Genomic DNA, 20783 nt, shown 5'->3' on the forward strand with positions numbered 1-20783 from the left:
CTAGCTCCACGTGTAGAATGGGGATCTTAAAAGGAGTTACTTCTTAAGGTTGATAATAGGTGAAATGAGGTGATTCATATAGAGCACTCAAAACAAGGACAGGCACACTTGTAAGTGCTCAGTACACATTAGTTACCACAATCACGATGAAGAGACTAACCACAACAGACAGAATCAAAAGTAGAGGAGTCAGTATTTGCAATAGCCAAGATATGGAAGCAACCTAAGTGTCCATCAATAGATGAATGGATAAAGAAGATGTGGTACATATACACAATGGAATATTAGTCAGCCGTAAAAAAAAGGAAAGAAGTCCTGCTACCTGTGACAACATGGTGGACCTAGGGGATATTATGGTAAGTGGAATAAACCAGGTGGAGAAAGACAGGTACCAGATGATTTCACTTCTTTGTGGAATAAAAAACAAAGCAAAACAGAAGGAAGAAAACAGCAGTAGACTCACAGACACTAAAAAGGGACTGTTGGTCACCAAAGAGGAGGGGTTGGGGTGAGTTGCAGGGGGAGGGTGAAGGAGATAAAGGGGCCCAATAATTCACAATCACAATATAAGTTGGCCACCGGGACAGTAATACAGAATGGAGAATACAGTTAATGATTCTGTAAATCTTCTACGTTGATAGTGACTGCACTAGAGGGGGTGAGGATTTAATAATATGGGTAACTGTTGAGCCACTGTGTTGTATATTTGAAACCAACATGAGATGAGATTGTATATCAACGATACTTTAATGAAAAAAAAACCAAACAAACACTGAAGGAGCCAGAAAGAGCCACCGCTTCCCCAAAGCTGGGAGAATTTGCCTGGGACAGATTCCAGAGGGGCAGGTGTGTCTTGAGCTCTCACTGTTGAGGCCCAATGCCTAGCAGCAAAGCCAGGACTTGCATGGTCACTGTCATTGGTGAGTCCGCAGGTTCCAGATCTACAAATGCTGTTGATGATGACTGGCCTCCTGGTCACTGGTCTGACTCCCACACAGCCCATCAGACCAACTGCTGTGAACCTTCTGGCACCAGGGCAGGCTCCCATCCACACCCTGCCCTCCTCCTGGATTCTCTGTGGGGAGCGGGGAAGGTGGAAACACAGGGCCCCGCGGTAGCTGCATCCAAAAGAGCAGAGCTTCAGCCTTCTTTGCGTCAAGGTTTTGTGGGCAAGGGCAGCAGAAACTTTCCTAAGAAGCCCTGGGGCCACTGGTGAGAGGCCTGGGGTGAGGACCTGGCCTGGGAGGGTGGGCAGTGGGAATATTAATTACGTAGATGGAAGACACATGTGGCAAGCAGGAGACACTCCTTGCGGGCAAAATATCTTCCTTAGGGGGAGCTGGGAGAGATTGCCCACTGGGTTAGAGAGGAGCTTAAATTACATGAGCCAGAACTTGACCCATCCCCAACCAAACCCCTCATCAAGGCGACAAATTCTGGCCTCTGGGCTGTACAGATAGAGAATTTTGGATTCTCAGGCAGCACTGAGAACAGGTTCCATCCATCAAAGCATGCCCTAGGATGCTTGTGCTCTTCCCACACAGGTTAGTGTGGAGAAGGGGCTTGGAAGTCCCAAGATGGAAGTGACAGGTAAGAGGAGCAGGTGCCACAGGGGAGGGGGCTGGCCACAGGCTTGCCAAGCCCAGCCCCTCCCTCCCCAGGAAGGAAATGGAAAGCTGGGAAGCCCTGAGCCCAAGTCTCTACTGTGCCCCGCCCCCCACCCCACCCCCCGCCCCTACCTCACCGTGAGCCTCTCCTCACACTGGGCGCCCTGCCTCCTTGGAGCTCCAAGCCCTTGCTCCTGGCCCGGATGCTGGCGCATGGTCCTGCAGTGCTCGGGCGTTCACCTGAGGGAGCATGCAACGTGTGCACAAGGACGTGCTGCCAGGTTTCCTTCCAGACCACGCTGAGGGAGCCCCTTCCTGATGGCCGCTTGATGGTGAGTATGCGTGGCATCTGCTGCCAGAAAGACCGACAGGCAGGGCTGGTTGGATGGCCCTGCCCTGCCCACCTGGGCTTCCTGAGGCTGCCAGGGGAGAGTGAGTGACCGGTGCCTCATTTGCCCCGCATGTGGCAAGTGGGAGTAAATTTGTACCGAGGATATGGTGCTCACTAGAGAGTTGCTTCAGTGACCTGGAAGGTAGCTAGCTGTTAGCTTCTTCCTGAGTTGAGGGCAGCTGGCTTAGACATCAGAGCACAAGAAGAGGGGCCAGGGCTAAGGTCAGGGGCCCTCTCTTGAGGACTGCACACTCTGGACCTTGAATGATATTCTTTCCTACCTGTGTCCCTTAAGTCATTTTCATTCCCTCTCAGTTTCTACCCCCTTCTCCCCTTATACCCTCATGCTCACCCTGTCACCCCCTTTCCTTATTTTTCTTCTTTCTCTTTCTCCTTCTCCCTCCTCTTTCCTCCTCCCTGCCTGTGCCTAGCAAGGCTGTCAGCTCTCAGCAATGAAGCTCTGGCTAAATTCTGACCTTCTCGTCAAGTGAACCCAAGTCAGCTAGTACATATCTTTCAAGTACCTGCCAAGTGTACAGGTGGCAGGCGCTGCGCAGAAATGAAGCTGAATGTAAGACAAGGCCCCACCCTCAATGCACTTACAATCAAGTTGGGAAGATAAGGCGTGCTCGCGTGAAAAGGTAACTAGCAAGTCAGAGGCAGCAAGGCATGTTGGATTTAGGTAGGTTCTAAGCAAGTGGGGCTGAGTAACCTTGCTTTAAGTCTAAAAGGGCACCAGACTATCCCAGGAAGGGGGAGGAGGCAGTAGGAGCTCAGGTCATTTCCCCAGCTGAGGCCCATCCTCCAACAGTAAAGGCCAGGGCCCCTGCTTACTGTGCATCTGCCATAGGGTGAGTACCTCACTGAACAGTGTCTTTCTTGATCAGAACAAAAGCACTATGGCAGAGTTGTTGTGGAATGGCTGGACTTTTGAGGGTGGTGCCTTAAGGATTCGGGTCCACAGTCAGAACTACAGTGGGCTGCTCTTACAGGCCCTGGATGACAACTCAGGATTGCCCTAGAGACCTGACCCACCCACCCCAAAGACTAGGCCCTTAAGAGAGTGGGCTTCTGGGGGCTGTGCTGTTTTCTGGCCTCTAGAAACAAAGGGCATTTGGCCTAGAAGGGAAAATCTACCTGCTGAGTGAAACAGACACTGCCAGCCATGTGTACGTGGCACACAGGGATAGGCAGGGTATACCAGAGAAATTTGAACACATGGGAAGGACTTTTGTTCTCTTAAGGCAGTAATGCTCAGTGCTTTTATTGCCTTCCCTACCTGTTTTCTCCTGCCTTTGGAAGTACAGTTCTTTGCTGAATGCCAGTCTCGCTAGATAACCTAAAATCTGCATCAGCGTACTTGGGAGAGAAAAAGTTCTGGGACTGTCCCATGTGTCTCGTCTCACAGTAGAATAATTTGAGTATCACAAAAGTGTCAGGGAAATCTTGGTAAGTTCTCAACCCCTACCCTCTACCCTCATCTAGAAGCCTCCTGTTGAGGGCAGCTGGTTTCAGTCCCATCCGCTTACGTTCCTTCAGAAGAGGACAAGTGGCAACTGCTGAGACAGGTAACCAAGCACTAGGTTCTCACAGTGGCTCTAAGCTGGATTTTCCTCTCTGCTCTCAGAAAATACCTTCAGAGCAATTGGTATCTTTATGGAGATTAGTATTGTCTGTTGTCTTTTGTTTGCAGTGCTCTGTTAATAACCTTAGTCGTGACCATTTTCTAAGAGGGAACCTAAGATGGCTGCTGTCACCTATTTGGTTTTGCACTGGGCCTGATGCTCCTCCCGACATCACATTTGGGTAAGTGCCTTTGGGCGGCCTGGGGGTGGACTGGACAGCTGTTCAAGGGGTGCTTAGCAATGATCCCTTCCACACGCACAGGGCTGTGTGTACAGTTACAAACCACTTCGCATACACGACTTCATGAGTCTCAGACACCCAGGGACATATGCGGAGCACATACTATCCCTACTTGAAAGATGGGAGACCCGAGGCTCAGAGCAGTGAAGTGACCTGCCTAAGGTCACACAGCTGACAGGTGATGGAGCCTCCTGACATGATGGTCCTCCCCACACTCCAAGTCTCCACATCGCATATCAACTCTTCAGAAAATAAACTGTCCTGGGAGGGCCTGTGCTGCGCACTTTATGACATTGAGAAGCACTGCTGGCATCTATCCACTAGAAGTCAGTAGCGCCTTTCCCAACCCTTCATGTTGTGACAATGAAAAAATGTCTCCAGACTTTCCAAACGTGCTCCCAGAGTTGGGGGCAAACTCACCCTGGTTGAGACCCACTGCTTTCAGTCCTTCAGCTGGGCAGAGGTATGGAAGTCACCACCTCCCTCTCCTGCTTCCTGCTCTGCAGGGGCTCCTGATTACCCTCAGGAGAAAGTCCAAAACCCTGGAGACATTCCAGGTCCTTCTTGTTCTGGTCCCTGTCCACTTCACCAGCTCCCTTTCCCTCTCCATCCTGTCTCGCTCTGCTCTACTTCTGCACAACTGCTTGTAGATCTTTCCCACACAGCCATTCTAGTTTGTGTCCCCAGACTCACGCTGTTTTCTCTTGGTGGAATGTCCTCCACTCCATTGTTTAACTCATAAATCCTACCCAATCTTCAAGACGTTGCTTATTGTGGGCACCACCCGGAAACTTTCCCTAAGCCCTTTCCCTTTCCTTCCAACCAGAGGTTTGGGTCAAGCCCCACCTGTGTTCCCAGCAGCACCTTCTGCAAACTTTTGTCATAGCATTCATGACCCACTCTGTAATTGACTCTGCCACTCACACTGAGCTCCTAAAGGGCAAAGCTGTCTTACTCAAATCTGAGGAGCAGCACCTGGTATGTACCATGTACTCTGCCGGGTTTATTGAACCATCAACAGTAAAGGTACACTAGGTTGGGAGTCAAAACACCAGGATTCTAGGCCCATTTCTGCCACTAGCTAGCTAAATGACTGCTTCCCATTCCTGAACCTTTGTTTCTTCAACTGAAGAATCACAATGTGGACTAAACGTCTAAGGGTCCTTGTAAGTTGGAATTGTTGATTCCAGAATATTCTTTTCCTGTAAGTATTCTACTTAAAAATGTTTCCCAAACAAAGGGCAGGGCCATCCTCTTCCTCTCCCTTCTGAATGTAAATGTTCCCTCTTACCTTTTTCAGTCTTCCGACTATTTGTCTCTAGAAATAACTGGCAGCCTGGTACATGTGATGTGAAACAAGAACCGTTCTTCCAAACAAGGACATAAAGGTAAACTGTCAGATGTTAGTTACAGAAAACAGAAGAATGTGTGTATGTATTTGTATGTGCATAAAGAGACACCTTCAGGGTGTTGTGACAATGTGGCAGCTGCTTGGCAGGGGATTAGAGCAAGTCTTCTCAATGAATACCTTATGCTGTTAGATTTCTGAACTATGTGAATATGGTCTCTATTTTATAAAGTTTTAAGATAGTGAATAAAACCAAACAAATGGCATTGCTTCCCACGCATCATTTCAACTGGCCTTAAGAGCAGGTGACCTATGGACCCAAGGTCAGTGGCTGGACCACGTCACAGCTGCTTTCCCTTCTGGCTAATTGTACCTGCAAAAAATCAAGAGAAATGCAGGCTAAAAAACACCACTATAATCTTCTAGCTTCACGGTGTTTTAATGTAGTTCACTCCCTGGCAGTAAAGTATAAAATAAGGTTAAATTTCATAGTAGGTGCCACAAAAAGGAGAGGCAGAGAATTCAGACCCTAATGGTAAACTTGACCAACTGATTTGTCTTTTTGTAGCTCCTCCCTATACAGCCCTGACATTCATCTAGGGAGATATACTTTTTTTTAAATTAAGGTATCATCGAATCACAATCTTATGAAGGTTTCACATGAGCAACATTGTGGTTTCAACATTCACCCATATTATCAAGTCTCCCACACACACATCCCATTGCAGCCACTGTCTATCAGCATAGTAAGATGCTATAGAGTCATTACTTGTCTTCTCTAAGGAGATAAACTTAATGGGTGATCCCAACCTAGAGGCACAGTAGAGAGAGATCAGACCTCAAAATTAAGATTTAGTAATGTTGTCAATGTCTTCTATATCCCTATCTGTACTACCTGCCCTCTTGCTTCCTTTCAGAGATAGTTTACCTAACAATCGACTAAATGAGGCCTGTACGGCACTAAATGTAGACCAGAGGTTGTAACCACGACCCTGGCTTTCCTTGAACAGTCTCGTCATCACAGGTTGGCACAATATAAAGTATTACCCTAAGTGGGAATGCCACCTCCTTCCTCTGTAAGCCCTGCCCTGTAAGATGAGGACGACAGAAACCACACAGTACAAGTGTGTTCTGGATCATCAGCAGATCAAATGTTAAACTGGATACAAGATGGAATGCAGAACAATTTAGTCTTCTCACCTAGAGGTTCTGCGGTCACCTGCAATGTTGATCTATATCCACGGAGTATCACTACCTTTACAGTAGTTACACCTTTTCAGATCTTATTGTTTGGTTACCTTGAGCACTGAACATGCAACTCCATTACAAGTGGCCAGTACACTCGTCTTTATGAACGTGATTATTGCTGCTCTATACTAAAATGAAGAGCAGCATTTAGGCAATCACTGTGTGTCAGGTACATAATGCATGGAAGTGGAAAGTGTAATCTGTTTTAAAAGCATCCTAACTGGAATACTAAACACTATAGGATTCATCCAGAAAAGGAACTAGAAAAAAAGTACTACTTTTTCTGTATTCTCCCAGGAATCTCTTTGGAAACAATGTTTTCAAATATATTAATACCTATTATAAGAGTAGCAACTATCATTTATGACACATTAGGTGCTGGGCACAATAGTTAAGTGCCTGGTGTACATATGTCTATAATTTTACAAGCCTCAGTGGCCTTCTAGTTTCTTTTTAAGTGATAAAGCTACATTGGGTAGATTGATTAATCTTCAATAGTACTATTTTAAAAAGTAAAGAAAACCTGTGATTTTACTTTTTTGTTTTTATTATGAACTACATAATATACTGCATGCAACATAATACACAGAATAACCTTCTAGCAGGGGTAGATGAGCGTAACTGAATTGTTTTTCATCAATCAGGAAAATGCTTCCTTAATCAATGTTCTCCAAGCCCTGAAAAACAGTTTAAAAGGTGAAATGTGAGAATTCTGTTCCCATAAAAAATATACATATACTTTTATAATTCTGGTGTCACCAAATGGCATTCTCTGCTATTAAAGTACTTTCACATCCCACATTTCTCTAACTGCAACAATAAATTGGACTGAATTTTATAATAGCTAAAGTAAAAAAAAAAACTATGATTCCTAGTTTTCATTTTCTGACAGCAGCAAACCTATTGCTTTATATGAAAAGATACCCTCTCTTCCATCACAACAAAAGTCAAGCAACTAGTTACAATCTGGATCTTTCTGAAAGTACTTTTAAAAAGTCCACGGACAGTAAGGTAAAACCATCTTATAAAATAACAGCAAACACAAGGAAGCTACTATTAGCCTCATTCTATTTTTTTTTAACAGATGAAGAAATGAAGGCTCAGAGAGATTAAAAGTCTTGATTAATTAAGTCGGTAAGGAAGAAGCAGAGGCACAATTCAAGTTCAAGGGCCCCAACTCCAGAACTATTGCCCTGTACGAAGTATGACACCATTTATATTCAGAAGGCCCACTCTACCTCAGTTTGCAACCAAATACTCAAGAAACTAAAGTAAAAGATTAATCATTGATGGCATTTCTACTACCAGATGTTAAAATAACACAATCCAGGTATTTTGTTTACTATGACAAAAATCTTCTTGAAAAAAATTAAAATTGGATGGTTCTAGGAGCCACCTTATAGAAATCCTAATTCATTTGGTCTGGCCAGGGGCCTACGAATCTGTATTTTGTGCTATACGTCAGGTGATTCTGATGGTCGTTCTTGGGCCATACTTTGAGAAATACTGCTCTGGATGAGTAGGTATCTATCATCATGGCCATTAGATTAGATTCACAAATAGCATTATACTGAGAGGCAGATCACCTAGGTTGAGTCCTTATGGTGTTATTAATCACTCTTACCCTCCGTTTTCTCATCTATAAAATGGAATTAATCTTTACGTAAGTTTGCTGTGAGGAATAAATGAGCAAGAAGAAAATATTAAAAAGCAACTAAGATTTTCAAAAATAATAATGAGGATCCAACTGTAAGATATAAGAACATACTATTAGGTTGAACCATATGAAAATGCCACTAGGCCATTTCTGACCTACAAAAACAGCAATTTCATATGATTCTATCAAATATAAAATTATAATTAATTCTTTATATATGGTATTGGTGCACAAATTGGCAAACCAATGGCATAGAGATGGGCACATTCATGAAACAGGCCCATGTTTATATGGAAATTTAGTTTACTAGAATGGTGTTTCAAGTAAAAAACAGACTGTTCTACAAATGGAGGTAAGTTGTGATACCTGGCTATCTCTTGGGAAAAAAAAAAAGTTAAATCTTGGCTTCAAATTATACCCCAAGATGACCTGTAGATGGGTGAAAGCACTAAACATAAAAAAAGAAAAGAAACTCCAACATATCTGAGAAATTGTAAGAATATACTTTTATCATCTTGGGTAGGAAAGTCATTTATAAGCAGGACATAAAACCCAAAACTGACAGAGGATTAAAGATGGAGGCGTGAGAGGTGAAACAGAGGCCTCCTCCTAAAACCGCATATAACACGAAAATATAATTAATGCAACTAATCCTGAAAGAGCAACAGGAAGAAGGATGCGCCAGACCGCATACACCTGGAGAAAAGAACAGAACTCACGGAACAGGGTGACATACCAAAGCTGTGACCCAGTGGGACCCAAGCCCTTCCCCCACCCCAGTTCACTGGCAGGTGGAAGAAAAATGGAGCGGGGAGGGAGTGGAGGCCTGGGACTGCTGAACACCTACCTCTGGAGATGTGCTCTGGGAGCACGAAACTACACTGCATGCTGCTCTGGTGATTAGGGAGGCTGGAAAGCTAAGACAGGCAGAATACCTGGAGAGACTGATATTCCAGCCGCTTGTGGAAAACAGGGATCCATATCCAGCTGCTCTGGGACAAAAGAAAGGCGGGCAGTCTGAGAGACTTCCTAACAGTGAGAGGGCTGCTAAAGGGGCAAGGATTGCACAGAGCTTACTGCTCAGGAGAAAGGACACGTAGACAAAACTGTCTGGGTGCACTCTGGCCAGCAGGTTGCGAACTTTCACGATCTTCAGGCACTCCAGCCCCCTGGCTAGCTATGCAGTTATGAGGCCCCCCACTGTGATACGCTGCCTGCTGTGCCTTCCTCCCGGCCAGCCCGCACCTGGCTCGCAAACCGGCAAACCCTGCCCTGGCATCAGGCCACCCAGAGGGAAACCCCCCCTATAGCATCTACAAACGCAAAGCACAGAGGCTTATACCTCTGTGCTCGGACCACTGGTTTGGGCAGTGGAGGCAGGCATAGCAGCCGGGAAGCAGGGAACAGCTCTTTCCTCCCCCCAGGCACCAACACCGCTCCCCTGTGACCCCGGACATTGCTGCAGGGGCTGAGCAGCTCCAGGGAGTAGAGCTTCTTGGCACCAGAGGGTGCCACATACAAATATGAAACGTCAAAGTAACCTGTTTCAAAGCAAATTCATACATACACCAGAAAAAGACTCAAATGAAACCAATCTCATGAATCTTCCTGAAAGAGATTTCAAAATAAAAATCATAAACATGCTCATGGAGGAACAGAAAAATATTCAAGAACTCAGGAATGAATCCCGGTCAGAGATCCAATCATGACGGAACACAGTATCAGAAATGAAACATACAATGGAAGGTTTTAAAAGCAGATTAAAAACAGTGGAAGAGATGATAAATGAAACAGAAATTAGAGAAGAGGAATACAAAGAGGCTGAGGCACAGAGAGAAAGGTTTTAAAGCAGATTAAAAATGGTGGAGGGGATGATAAATGAAACAGAAATTAGAGAAGAGGAATACAAAGAGGCTGAGGCACAGAGAGAAAAAAGGATATTTAAGAATGAAAGAATATTGAGAGAACTGTGTGACCAGTCCAAATGGAACAATATTTGTATGATAGGGGTAATTGTCTTTGAGGAGGTAATTGCTGAAAACTTCCCCAATCTGGGGAAGGAGATAGTCTCTCAAGCCATGGAGGAGCACAGATCTCCCAACACAAGGGACCCAAGGAAGACAACACCAAGATATATAATAATTAAAATGGCAAAGATCAAGGATAAGGACAGACTAATAAAAGCAGCCAGAGAGATAATATTCTTCATGTAATTGTAGATTAATGATAAGAAAAATAAAAATAAAAATAAAAGAAAGGGGGGAGATTACTCCCTGATAGGATAAAATTAACTGAAAATCAATGATTAATGCATGCTTTACATATCCTTAATTTTTTATCTTTTAAAGGGTTTCGGATGATCAGCTATGGAAGTACATTTTTCCGATAATATTTCTTTCTCTTAAAAAAAAAAAAAAAAAAAAGCAGAGGTCTGGAGCCAAGATGGCAGCATGAGTAGAGCAGCGGAAATCTCCTCCCAAAATCACATATATCTATGAAAATATAACAAAGACAACTCTTCCTAGAATAAAGACCAGAAGACACAGGACACCATCCAGACCACATCAGCACCTGAGAGAACCCAGTGCCTCGTAAAGGGGGTAAGATACAAGCCCCGGCCCCGTGGGACCCGAGCGCCCCTCCCCCCAGCACCCGGCGGGAGAAGAATAGGCAGAGCGGGAGGGAGACGGAGCCCAGGACTGCTGAACACCCAGCCCCAGCCATCCGGGCCAGAGCGCAGACACAGTTCATGCGTGGGGGGCCCTGGATACTAGGGAAACAGGGCAGCAAGAACAGTGAGCGGGTACCGAGACCTGGCGCCGGAGGACATAAGAAAAGCGAGCGGCCATATTTTTTTTTTTTTTTTGCTGTTTTGTTTTGGCGAGCGCTTTTTGGAAGTCTTAAAGGGATAGGGATCCCAATACTAGGGAAACAGGGCAGCAAGACTGGTGAGCAGATGCCTGAGGCTGGCGCCAGAGAATAAAGAAAAATGAGTGGCCATTTTTTATTTATATTTTTATTTTTTTAATTTTTAAATTCTTTTTTTTTTTTTTTTTGTGGTCGTCGTTTTGTTTTGGCGGGTGCTTTTTGGAAGTCTTAAAGGGGCAGGGCAGGACACTTAATCCAGAGGTAGGGAATCCGGGGATCTCTGGGCACTCTAATCCCCTGGGCCGCAGGGAGCTCGGAGGCCCCTTACGGAGATAAATAGCCTCCAGGCTGCTCCCACTCCAATGGGACTCCACCATTTTGGAGCAGCGGCCAGAGCCAGGCCACGCCCACAGCAACAGCGGAGATAAACTCCATAGCAGCCGGGCAGGAAGCAGAAGCCCTGTCTGCGCGCAGCTACCCAGCACAAGCCACTAGAGGCCGCTGTTCTCCCAGGAGAGGTGGGCCACAAACCAACAAGAAGGGAAGTTCTTCCAGCCGTCACTCGTCCCAGCTCTGCAAACGATTCCTATCACCATGAAAAGGCAAAACTACAGGCAGACAAAGATCACAGGGACAACACCAGAGGAGACAGATCTAACCAGTCTTCCTGAAAAAGAATTCAAAATAAGAATCATAAACATGCTGACAGAGATGCAGAGAAATACGCAAGAGATATGGGATGAAGTCCGGAGGGAGATCACAGATGCCAGGAAGGAGATTACAGAAATGAAACAAACTCTGGAAGGGTTTATAAGCAGAATGGATAGGATGCAAGAGGCCATCGATGGAACTGAAATCAGAGAACAGGAACGCATAGAAGCTGACATAGAGAGAGATAAAAGGATCTCCAGGAATGAAACAATGTTAAGAGAACTGTGTGACCAATCCAAAAGGAACAATATCCGTATTATAGGGGTAGCAGAAGAAGAAGAGAGAGGAAAAGGGATGGAAAGTATCTTGGAAGAAATAATTGCTGAAAACTTCCCCAAACTGGGGGAGGAAATAATCGAACAGACCACGGAAATACACAGAACCCCCAACAGAAAGGATCCAAGGAGGACAACACCAAGACACATAATAATTAAAATGGCAAAGATCAAGGACAAGGAAAGAGTTTTAAAGGCAGCTAGAGAGAAAAAGGTCACCTATAAAGGAAAACCCATCAGGCTAACATCAGACTTCTCGACAGAAACCTTACAGGCCAGAAGAGAATGGCATGATATATTAAATGCAATGAAACAGAAGGGCCTTGAACCAAGGATACTGTATCCAGCACGACTATCATTCAAATATGATGGCGGGATTAAACAATTCCCAGACAAACAAAAGCTGAGGGAATTTGCTTCCCACAAACCACCTCTACAGGACATCTTACAGGGACTGCTCTAGATGGGAGCACTCCTAGAAAGAGCACAGAACAAAACACCCAACATATGAAGAATGGAGGAGGAGGAATAAGAAGGGAGAGAAGAAAAGAATCTCCAGACAGTGTATATAACAGCTCAATAAGCGAGCTAAGTTAGGCAGTAAGATACTAAAGAGGCTAACCTTGAACCTTTGGTAACCACGAATTTAAAGCCTGCAATGGCAATAAGTACATATCTTTCAATAGTCACCCTAAATGTTAATGGACTGAATGCACCAATCAAAAGACACAGAGTAATAGAATGGATAAAAAAGCAAGACCCATCTATATGCTGCTTACAAGAAACTCACCTCAAACCCAAAGACATGTACAGACTAAAAGCCAAGGGATGGAAAAACATATTTCAGGCAAACAACAGCAAGAAGAAAGCAGGGGTTGCAGTACTAATATCAGACAAAATAGACTTCAAAACAAAGAAAGTAACAAGAGATAAAGAAGGACACTACATAATGATAAAGGGCTCAGTCCAACAAGAGGATATAACCATTCTAAATATATATGCACCCAACACAGGAGCACCAGCATATGTGAAACAAATACTAACAGAACTAAAGGGGGAAATAGACTGCAATGCATTCATTCTAGGAGACTTCAACACACCACTCACCCCAAAGGATAGATCCACCGGGCAGAAAATAAGTAAGGACACGGAAGCACTGAACAACACAGTAGAGCAGATGGACCTAATAGACATCTATAGAACTCTACATCCAAAAGCAACAGAATATACATTCTTCTCAAGTGCACATGGAACATTCTCCAGAATAGACCACATACTAGGACACAAAAAGAGCCTCAGTAAATTCTAAAAGATTGAAATCCTACCAACCAACTTTTCAGACCACAAAGGCATAAAACTAGAAATAAACTGTACAAAGAAAGCAAAGAGGCTCACAAACACATGGAGGCTTAACAACAGGCTCCTAAATAATGAATGGATCAATGACCAAATCAAAATGGAGATCCAGCAATATATGGAAACAAATGACAACAACAACACTAAGCCCCAACTTCTGTGGGACACAGCAAAAGCAGTCTTAAGAGGAAAGTATATAGCAATCCAAGCATATTTAAAAAAGGAAGAACAATCACAAATGAATGGTCTAATGTCACAATTATCGAAATTGGAAAAAGAAGAACAAATGAGGCCTAAGGTCAGCAGAAGGAGGGACATAATAAAGATCATAGAAGAAATAAATAAAATTGAGAAGAATAAAGCAATAGCAAAAATCAATGAAAGCAAGAGCTGGTTCTTTGAGAAAATAAACAAAATAGATAAGCCTCTAGCCAGACTTATTAAGAGGAAAAGAGAGTCAACACAAATCAACAGTATCAGAAACGAGAAAGGAAAAGTCATGACGGACCCCAAAGAAATACAAAGAATTATTAGAGAATACTATGAAAACCTATATGCTAACAAGCTGGGAAACCTAGGAGAAATGGACAACTTCCTAGAAAAATATAACCTTCCAAGACTGACCCAGAAAGAAACAGAAAATCTGAACAGACCAATTACCAACAACGAAATTGAAGCGGTAATCAAAAAACTACCAAAGAACAAAACCCCCAGGCCAGATGGATTTACCTCGGAATTTTATCACACATACAGGGAAGACATAATACCCATTCTCCTTAAAGTTTTCCAAAAAATAGAGGAGGAGGGGATACTCCCAAACTCATTCTATGAAGCTAACATCACCCTAATACCAAAACCAGGCAAAGAACCCACCAAAAAAGAAAACTACAGACCAATATCCCTGATGAATGTAGATGCAAAAATACTCAACAAAATATTAGCAAACCGAATTCAAAAATACATCAAAAGGATCATACACCATGACCAAGTGGGATTCATCCCAGGGATGCAAGGATGGTACAACATTCGAAAGTCCATCAACATCATCCACCACATCAACAAAAAGAAGGACAAAAATCACATGATCATCTCCATAGATGCTGAAAAAGCATTTGACAAAGTTCAACATCCATTCATGATAAAAACTCTCAGCAAAATGGGAATAGAGGGCAAGTACCTCAACATAATAAAGGCCATCTATGATAAACCCACAGCCAACATTATATTGAACAGCGAGAAGCTGAAAGCTTTTCCTCTGGGATCGGGAACTAGACAGGGATGCCCACTCTCCCCACTGTTATTTAACATAGTACTGGAGGTCCTAGCCACGGCAATCAGACAAAACAAAAAAATACAAGGAATTCAGATTGGTAAAGAAGAAGTTAAACTGTCACTATTTGCAGATGACATGATACTGTACATAAAAAACCCTAAAGACTCCACCCCAAAACTACTAGAACTGATATTGGAATACAGCAAAGTTGCAGGATACAAAATCAACACACAGAAATCTGTGGCTTTCCTATACACTAACAATGAACCAACAGAAAGAGAAATCAGGAAAACAACTCCATTCACAATTGCATCAAAAAAAATAAAATACCTAGGAATAAACCTAACCAAAGAAGTGAAAGACTTATACTCTGAAAACTACAAGTCACTCTTAAGAGAAATTAAAGGGGACACTAACAGATGGAAACTCATCCCAAGCTTGTGGCTAGGAAGAATTAATATCGTCAAAATGGCCATCCTGCCCAAAGCAATATACAGATTTGATGCAATCCCTATGAAACTACCAGCAACATTCTTCAATGAAGTAGAACAAATAATTCAAAAATTCATATGGAAACACCAAAGACCCCGAATAGCCAAAGCAATCCTGAGAAAGAAGAATAAAGTAGGGGGGATCTCACTCCCCAACTTCAAGCTCTACTATAAAGCCACAGTAATCAAGACAATTTGGTACTGGCACAAGAGCAGAGCCACAGACCAATGGAACAGACTAGACAATCCACACATTAACCCAGACATATATGGTCAATTAATATTTGATAAAGGAGCCATGGACATACAATGGCGAAATGACAGTCTCTTCAACAGATGGTGCTGGCAAAACTGGACAGCTACATGTAGGAGAATGAAACTGGACCATTGTCTAACCCCATATACAAAAGTAAACTCAAAATGGATCAAAGACCTGAATGTAAGTCATGAAACCATTAAACTCTTGGAAGAAAACATAGGCAAAAACCTCTTAGACATAAACATGAGTGACCTCTTCTTGAACATATCTCCCCGGGCAAGGAAAACAATAGCAAAAATGAATAAGTGGGACTATATTAAGCTGAAAAGCTTCTGTACAGCAAAAGACACCATCAATAGAACAAAAAGGAACCCTACAGTATGGGAGAATATCTTTGAAAATGACACATCCGATAAAGGCTTGACGTCCAGAATATATAAAGAGCTCACCCGCCTCAACAAACAAAAACCAAATAACCCAATTAAAAAATGGGCAGAGGAACTGAACAGTTCTCCAAAACAGAAATACAGATGGCCAACAGACACACGAAAAGATGCTCCACATCGCTAATTATCAGAGAAATGCAAATTAAAACTACAGTGAGGTATCACCTCACACCAGTAAGGATGGCTGCCATCCAAAAGACAAACAACAACAAATGTTGGCAAGGCTGTGGAGAAAGGGGAACCCTCCTACACTGCTGGTGGGAATGTAAATTAGTTCAACCATTGTGGAAAGCAGTATGGAGGTACATCATGTTGACAGGTGCTATTGACTGTCAGCTGGGAGGGCCAAAATTTTCACTTACTACTGGCCTTTCTTTACTGGGGCAACTGCGACCCCTAGTGGCTTGTGTTGGGTAATTGCGTGTAGACTGGGTCTTTGTGTCTTGCCTGGCCGGAAGGGAGAAATTTCCCTTTCTGTGGGCGGAATTTGTCTCAGGCTGCTTCTCTGCTTTCGCAGCGCCCGGTGGGGTGATGGATGGGGGGGCTGCTTGACTGTTTGCCTCCGTGAGGGGTCTCAGAGCTGTTGCCCAGGGGGTTAGTGCACCCGGTTTTCCCTGTAATTTCCAGCTGCTGTACTGTGACCTGGGTTGTTTCCGTCAAGCTGTTAAGTCCCTGTCCCTTTAAGACTTTCAAAAAAGCCCCCGCTTTTCTTTGTCACAGGGGCATCAGCTTCAGCACCCGCTCTGTGGTCTACCCCCTGTTCTCCCAGTATCCAGGGCCCCCTGGGCATATACTGTGTCTGCGCTCTGGCCCGGATGGCTGGGGCTGGGTGTTCGGCAGTCCTGGGCTCCGTCTCCCTCCCGCTCTGCCTATTGTTCTCCCGCCGGGAGCTGGGGGGAGGGGCGCTCGCGTCCCGCAGGGCCGGGGCTTGTATCTTACCCCTTTCACCAGTCGCTGGGTTCTCGCTGGTGTAGCTGCAGTCTGGCCACTGTCCTGCGTCTTCTGGTCTCTCTTTTAGGGCTAGTTGTGTTTGTTGTATTTTCAAAAGTATATATGTTTTTGGGAGGAGATTCCCACTGTCCTACTCACGCCGCCATGTTGGCTCCGCCTCCTCTGGAGGTACATCAAAATGCTCAAAACAGACTTACCATTTGACCCAGGAATTGCACTCCTAGGAATTTACCCTAAGAATGCAGCAATCAAGTATGAGAAAGATCAGTGCACCCCTATGTTTATCGCAGCACTATTTACAATAGCCAAGAATTGGAAGCAACCTAAATGTCCATCGATAGATGAATGGATAAAGAAGATGTGGTACATATACACAATGGAATACTACTCAGCCATAAGAAAAGGGCAAATCCTACCATTTGCAGCAACATGGATGGAGCTGGAGGGTATTATGCTCAGTGAAACAAGCCAAGCGGAGAAAGAGAAATACCAAATGATTTCACTCATCTGTGGAATATAAGAACAAAGGAAAAACTGAAGGAACAAAACAGCAGCAGAATCACAGAACTCAAGAATGGACTAACAGGTACCAAAGGTAAAGGGACTGGGGAGGATGGGTGGGTAGGGAGGGATAAGGGGGGGGAGAAAAAGGGGGGAATTAAGATTAGCATGCATGGGGGGGTGGGAGAAAGGGGAAGGCTGTACAACACAGAGAAGGCAAGTAGTGATTCTACAACATTTGCTGTGCTAATGGACAGTGACTGTAAAGGGGTTTATAGGGGGGACCTGGTATAGGGGAGAGCCTAGTAAACATAATATTCATCATGTAAGTGTAGATTAATGACACCAAAAAAAAAAAAAAAGGCAGTTCCTGTGTGGAGACCTCCAATGAGTTCTACACAAGGGTATAAAGGGCATATAAAAGTGTAGGCAAAGGGTCTGTTTGTGTTTATACAGAGGATCAAAGCCTAATTGGGCTATCCCGAAAATGAACTAAGATATGATATGAAAAAGAACTTCCAACATCAGCACTCTCTGGAAGACTCATGCCAGAAGATGATCATCAAAAAACCCCAACAAAGATCCACGCACTGCTACAGCTGTAGATGCACTCATCCCACCAGTTCCTGGACTTGCCATGGGAATGAAGAAGGAGATATCTAAGCTGGCCTGTGCATACAGTAAAACAACAAATTTGACTGGATCTATACTGTTGGAAGTCAACCGAGAATTAGGAGAAGTGCAAACTGTAGCGCTCCAAAATCTTAAAACTACAGACTATTTACTGTTAAAAGAACATATGGGATGTGAACAGTCCCAGGAATGGGTTGTTTTAATTTGTCTGATTTCTCTCAGACTGTTCAAGTTCAGTTGGACAATATCCACCATATTATAGATAAGTTTTCACAAATGCCTAAGGTGCCTAACTGGTTTTCTTGGTTTCACTGGAGATGGCTGGTAATTACAGGTATGCTTTGGTTATGTAACTATACTCCTATTATGTTAATGTGTGTGCGCAATTTAAGTAGTAGTTTAAAACCTATACATGCTGAAGTTACTCTACAAGAAGATATGTCAAAGAAATAATCAATCTTCCCATGTTTTCTTCCGCCTGCTACTTCTATAGCTTTTCTTCTTCCTTCCTAATTACAACCCTTAAATAGAATTTGTGCCTCATATCAAATTTACCGAGTATCATGATTCTTCCAAGTGGTAAAGATACCTCAAGACAAATGCTGGGCATAGAAGCCACAGGGCATAAATATGCAAAGAAGTAAAAAGCTAACCTTTTCAAACAATAAGGCTTCTCTCTCACTTACCAACTTTACATTTACCTGTATAGCCCCGGAAGATGACTGGTTAGCCAGAGACGGGTAAGATTCCTCAAGGGAGGAACAACCTAAGACAGGCACAGTCGCAGGGGGGTCATCAGGTGAGAAATTGGGGATCAACAGAGGGGAGGCTTAGAACCTCACCCCCCCTGTTCTGAGAGAAATCTTCTGCATACGTGGATGTTTTACTGCCCTTGTCTAGCTTGGATTAACACATAGTCTACAGGCACACACCTGATCATCTACATTTGCTCTCTTACAACACTAAACTATGTTTTCTACCTTTATCTTGTATCTACCTACCACTTCAGCATTTTATTAAAAATAATAATAATAAAGAGAGAAATGTGGTATCCACATATAAATCAAGTATAAAAATCAAATGAGTATTCATATTTGAACTGACTGTTTATAGTTCATAATGCATGAGCAAAACCGAAAGTTTCTGTGATGACTGCCCTTGTACCGCTCACCATGTAACTTATTCAATATGTAAGAATTTGTTCTCCATGTAAGAGCTTGTTCGTTATGCTTCAGAAGATTGGAGACTGACGAAAATTAGGCTTGGGGTGGATTAATGATTGTGCACTGAGCATTGACTCCCCTATACAGAATTTTATTGTTGTTAACAACCATTTGATCAATAAATATGAGAGATGCCCTCACAACAACAACAACAACAACAAAAAAAAGTACACAATTCCAATTGTAAAATAAATAAGTAACTGGGATGTAATGTATAGCATAAGGAATATAGTCAAAATGTGGTAACAACTTGGTATGGTGATAGCTGGTACCTAGAATTATCATGTATATAAATGTTGAATCACTGCGTTGTACAACTGAAACTAATGTAATGTAATACTGTGTGTCAACTACCCTTCAATAAAAAATAATTATCTACAAAAAAAAAAAGAAAGAAAAAAAAGCAGTTCTTGGGTGGTGATCTCCAATAGGTTCGTCACAATGGTATAAAGGTCATATCAAAGTGTGGGCAAAAGGTTTGTTTGTGTTTATACAGAGGATCAAAGCCTAATTTGGCTACCCAGAAAACGAATTAAGATACGATATGAAGAAGAACTTCCAAAATTAACATCCTCTGGAAGAGTCATTCCAGAAGATGATCATCAAAAAAACTTCAACAAAGATCCTGGCGCTGTTGCAGTTGTAGCTGCATTCATCCCACCGGTTCCTGGACTTGCCATTGGAATGAAGAAGGAGATATCTAAGCGGGCCTGTGCATACAGTAAAACAACAAATTTGACTGGATGTATATTGTCGGAACTCAACCAAGAATTAGGAGAAGTGCAAGTTGCAGTGCTCCAAAATCGTGCGACTATAGACTATCTACTGTTAAAAGAACATATGGGATGTGAACAGTTCCCAGGAATGTGTTGTTTTAATTTGTCTGATTTTTCTCAAACTATTCAAATTCAGTTAGACAATATCCATCATATTATTGATAAGTTTTCACAAATGCTTAGGGCACCTAACTGCTTTTCTTGGTTTCACTGGATATGGCTGGTAATTGTAGGTCTGCTTTTGTTATGAATCTGTATACCTATTCTGTTAATGTGTGTACGCAATTTAATTAGTAGTTTGTTAAAACCTATACATGCTTATGTTACTCTACAAGAAGTTATGTCAAAGAAATAATCAATCTTCCCATGTTTTCTTCCGTCTGCGACTTCTATAGCTTTTCTTCTTCCTACCTAATTACAACCCTTTAGTAGAATTCGTCTCTCATATCGAAAATTACCAAGTATCATAATTCTTCCAAGTGGTAAAGATACCTCAAGACAAATGCTGGGCATAGAAGCCACAGGGCATAAATCTGCAAAGAAGTAAAAAGCTAACCTTTTCAAAGAATATTGCTTCTCTCTCACTTACCAACTTTACATTTCCCTGTATGGCCCCGGAAGACGGCCGGTTAGCCAGAGACGGGTAAGATTCCTCACAGGAGGAACAACCTAAGACAGGCACAGTCGCAGGGGGGCCATCAGGTGAGAATTTGGGGATCAACAGAGGTGAGGCTTAGACCCTCACCCCCCCCCCCCCGTTTTGAGAGAAATCTTCTGCATCCATGGATGTTTTGTTGCCCTTGTCTAGCTTGGATTAATACTCTGTCTATAGGCACAGACCTGATCATCTATATTTGCCCTCTTACAGCACTAAATTATGTTTTCTACCTTTATCTTGCATCT

General features: G+C 43.2%; 1 protein-coding gene and 1 long non-coding RNA gene across 5 annotated transcripts in view; one reads left to right on the forward strand and one right to left on the reverse strand.

Moving 5' to 3' along the window:
* Positions 1-20783, reverse strand: part of LOC118929192 (NADH dehydrogenase [ubiquinone] 1 alpha subcomplex subunit 1) — a 51712-nt gene that overhangs the window by 24247 nt on the left and 6682 nt on the right. The window contains exon 3 of one of the 3 annotated variants that reach the window (XM_057495859.1): positions 5508-5585. The exons of 1 other annotated variant lie outside the window; for it this stretch is intronic. In XM_057495859.1, the coding sequence (XP_057351842.1) occupies positions 5523-5585 (63 nt within the window). In that variant the 3' untranslated portion in view covers positions 5508-5522. Of the gene's footprint in view, positions 1-5507; positions 5586-6986; positions 7138-20783 lie in introns of those variants that run through there. One more of the 3 variants, XM_036919110.2, reaches the window with a different exon arrangement.
* LOC130681961 (uncharacterized) lies at positions 1837-8026 on the forward strand. 2 transcript variants are annotated; one of them, XR_008995241.1, is made up of 4 exons: positions 1837-1939; positions 3484-3566; positions 3692-3804; positions 7545-8026. It is a non-coding gene; the product is annotated as an uncharacterized LOC130681961 (long non-coding RNA). The 2 variants fall into 2 exon arrangements; XR_008995240.1 differs by lacking the exon at positions 1837-1939 and having other exon boundaries at positions 2607-3566; positions 7545-8025.

This window comes from Manis pentadactyla, chromosome X, assembly GCF_030020395.1.
Source record: "Manis pentadactyla isolate mManPen7 chromosome X, mManPen7.hap1, whole genome shotgun sequence".
NCBI classification, from domain to species: domain Eukaryota; kingdom Metazoa; phylum Chordata; class Mammalia; order Pholidota; family Manidae; genus Manis; species Manis pentadactyla.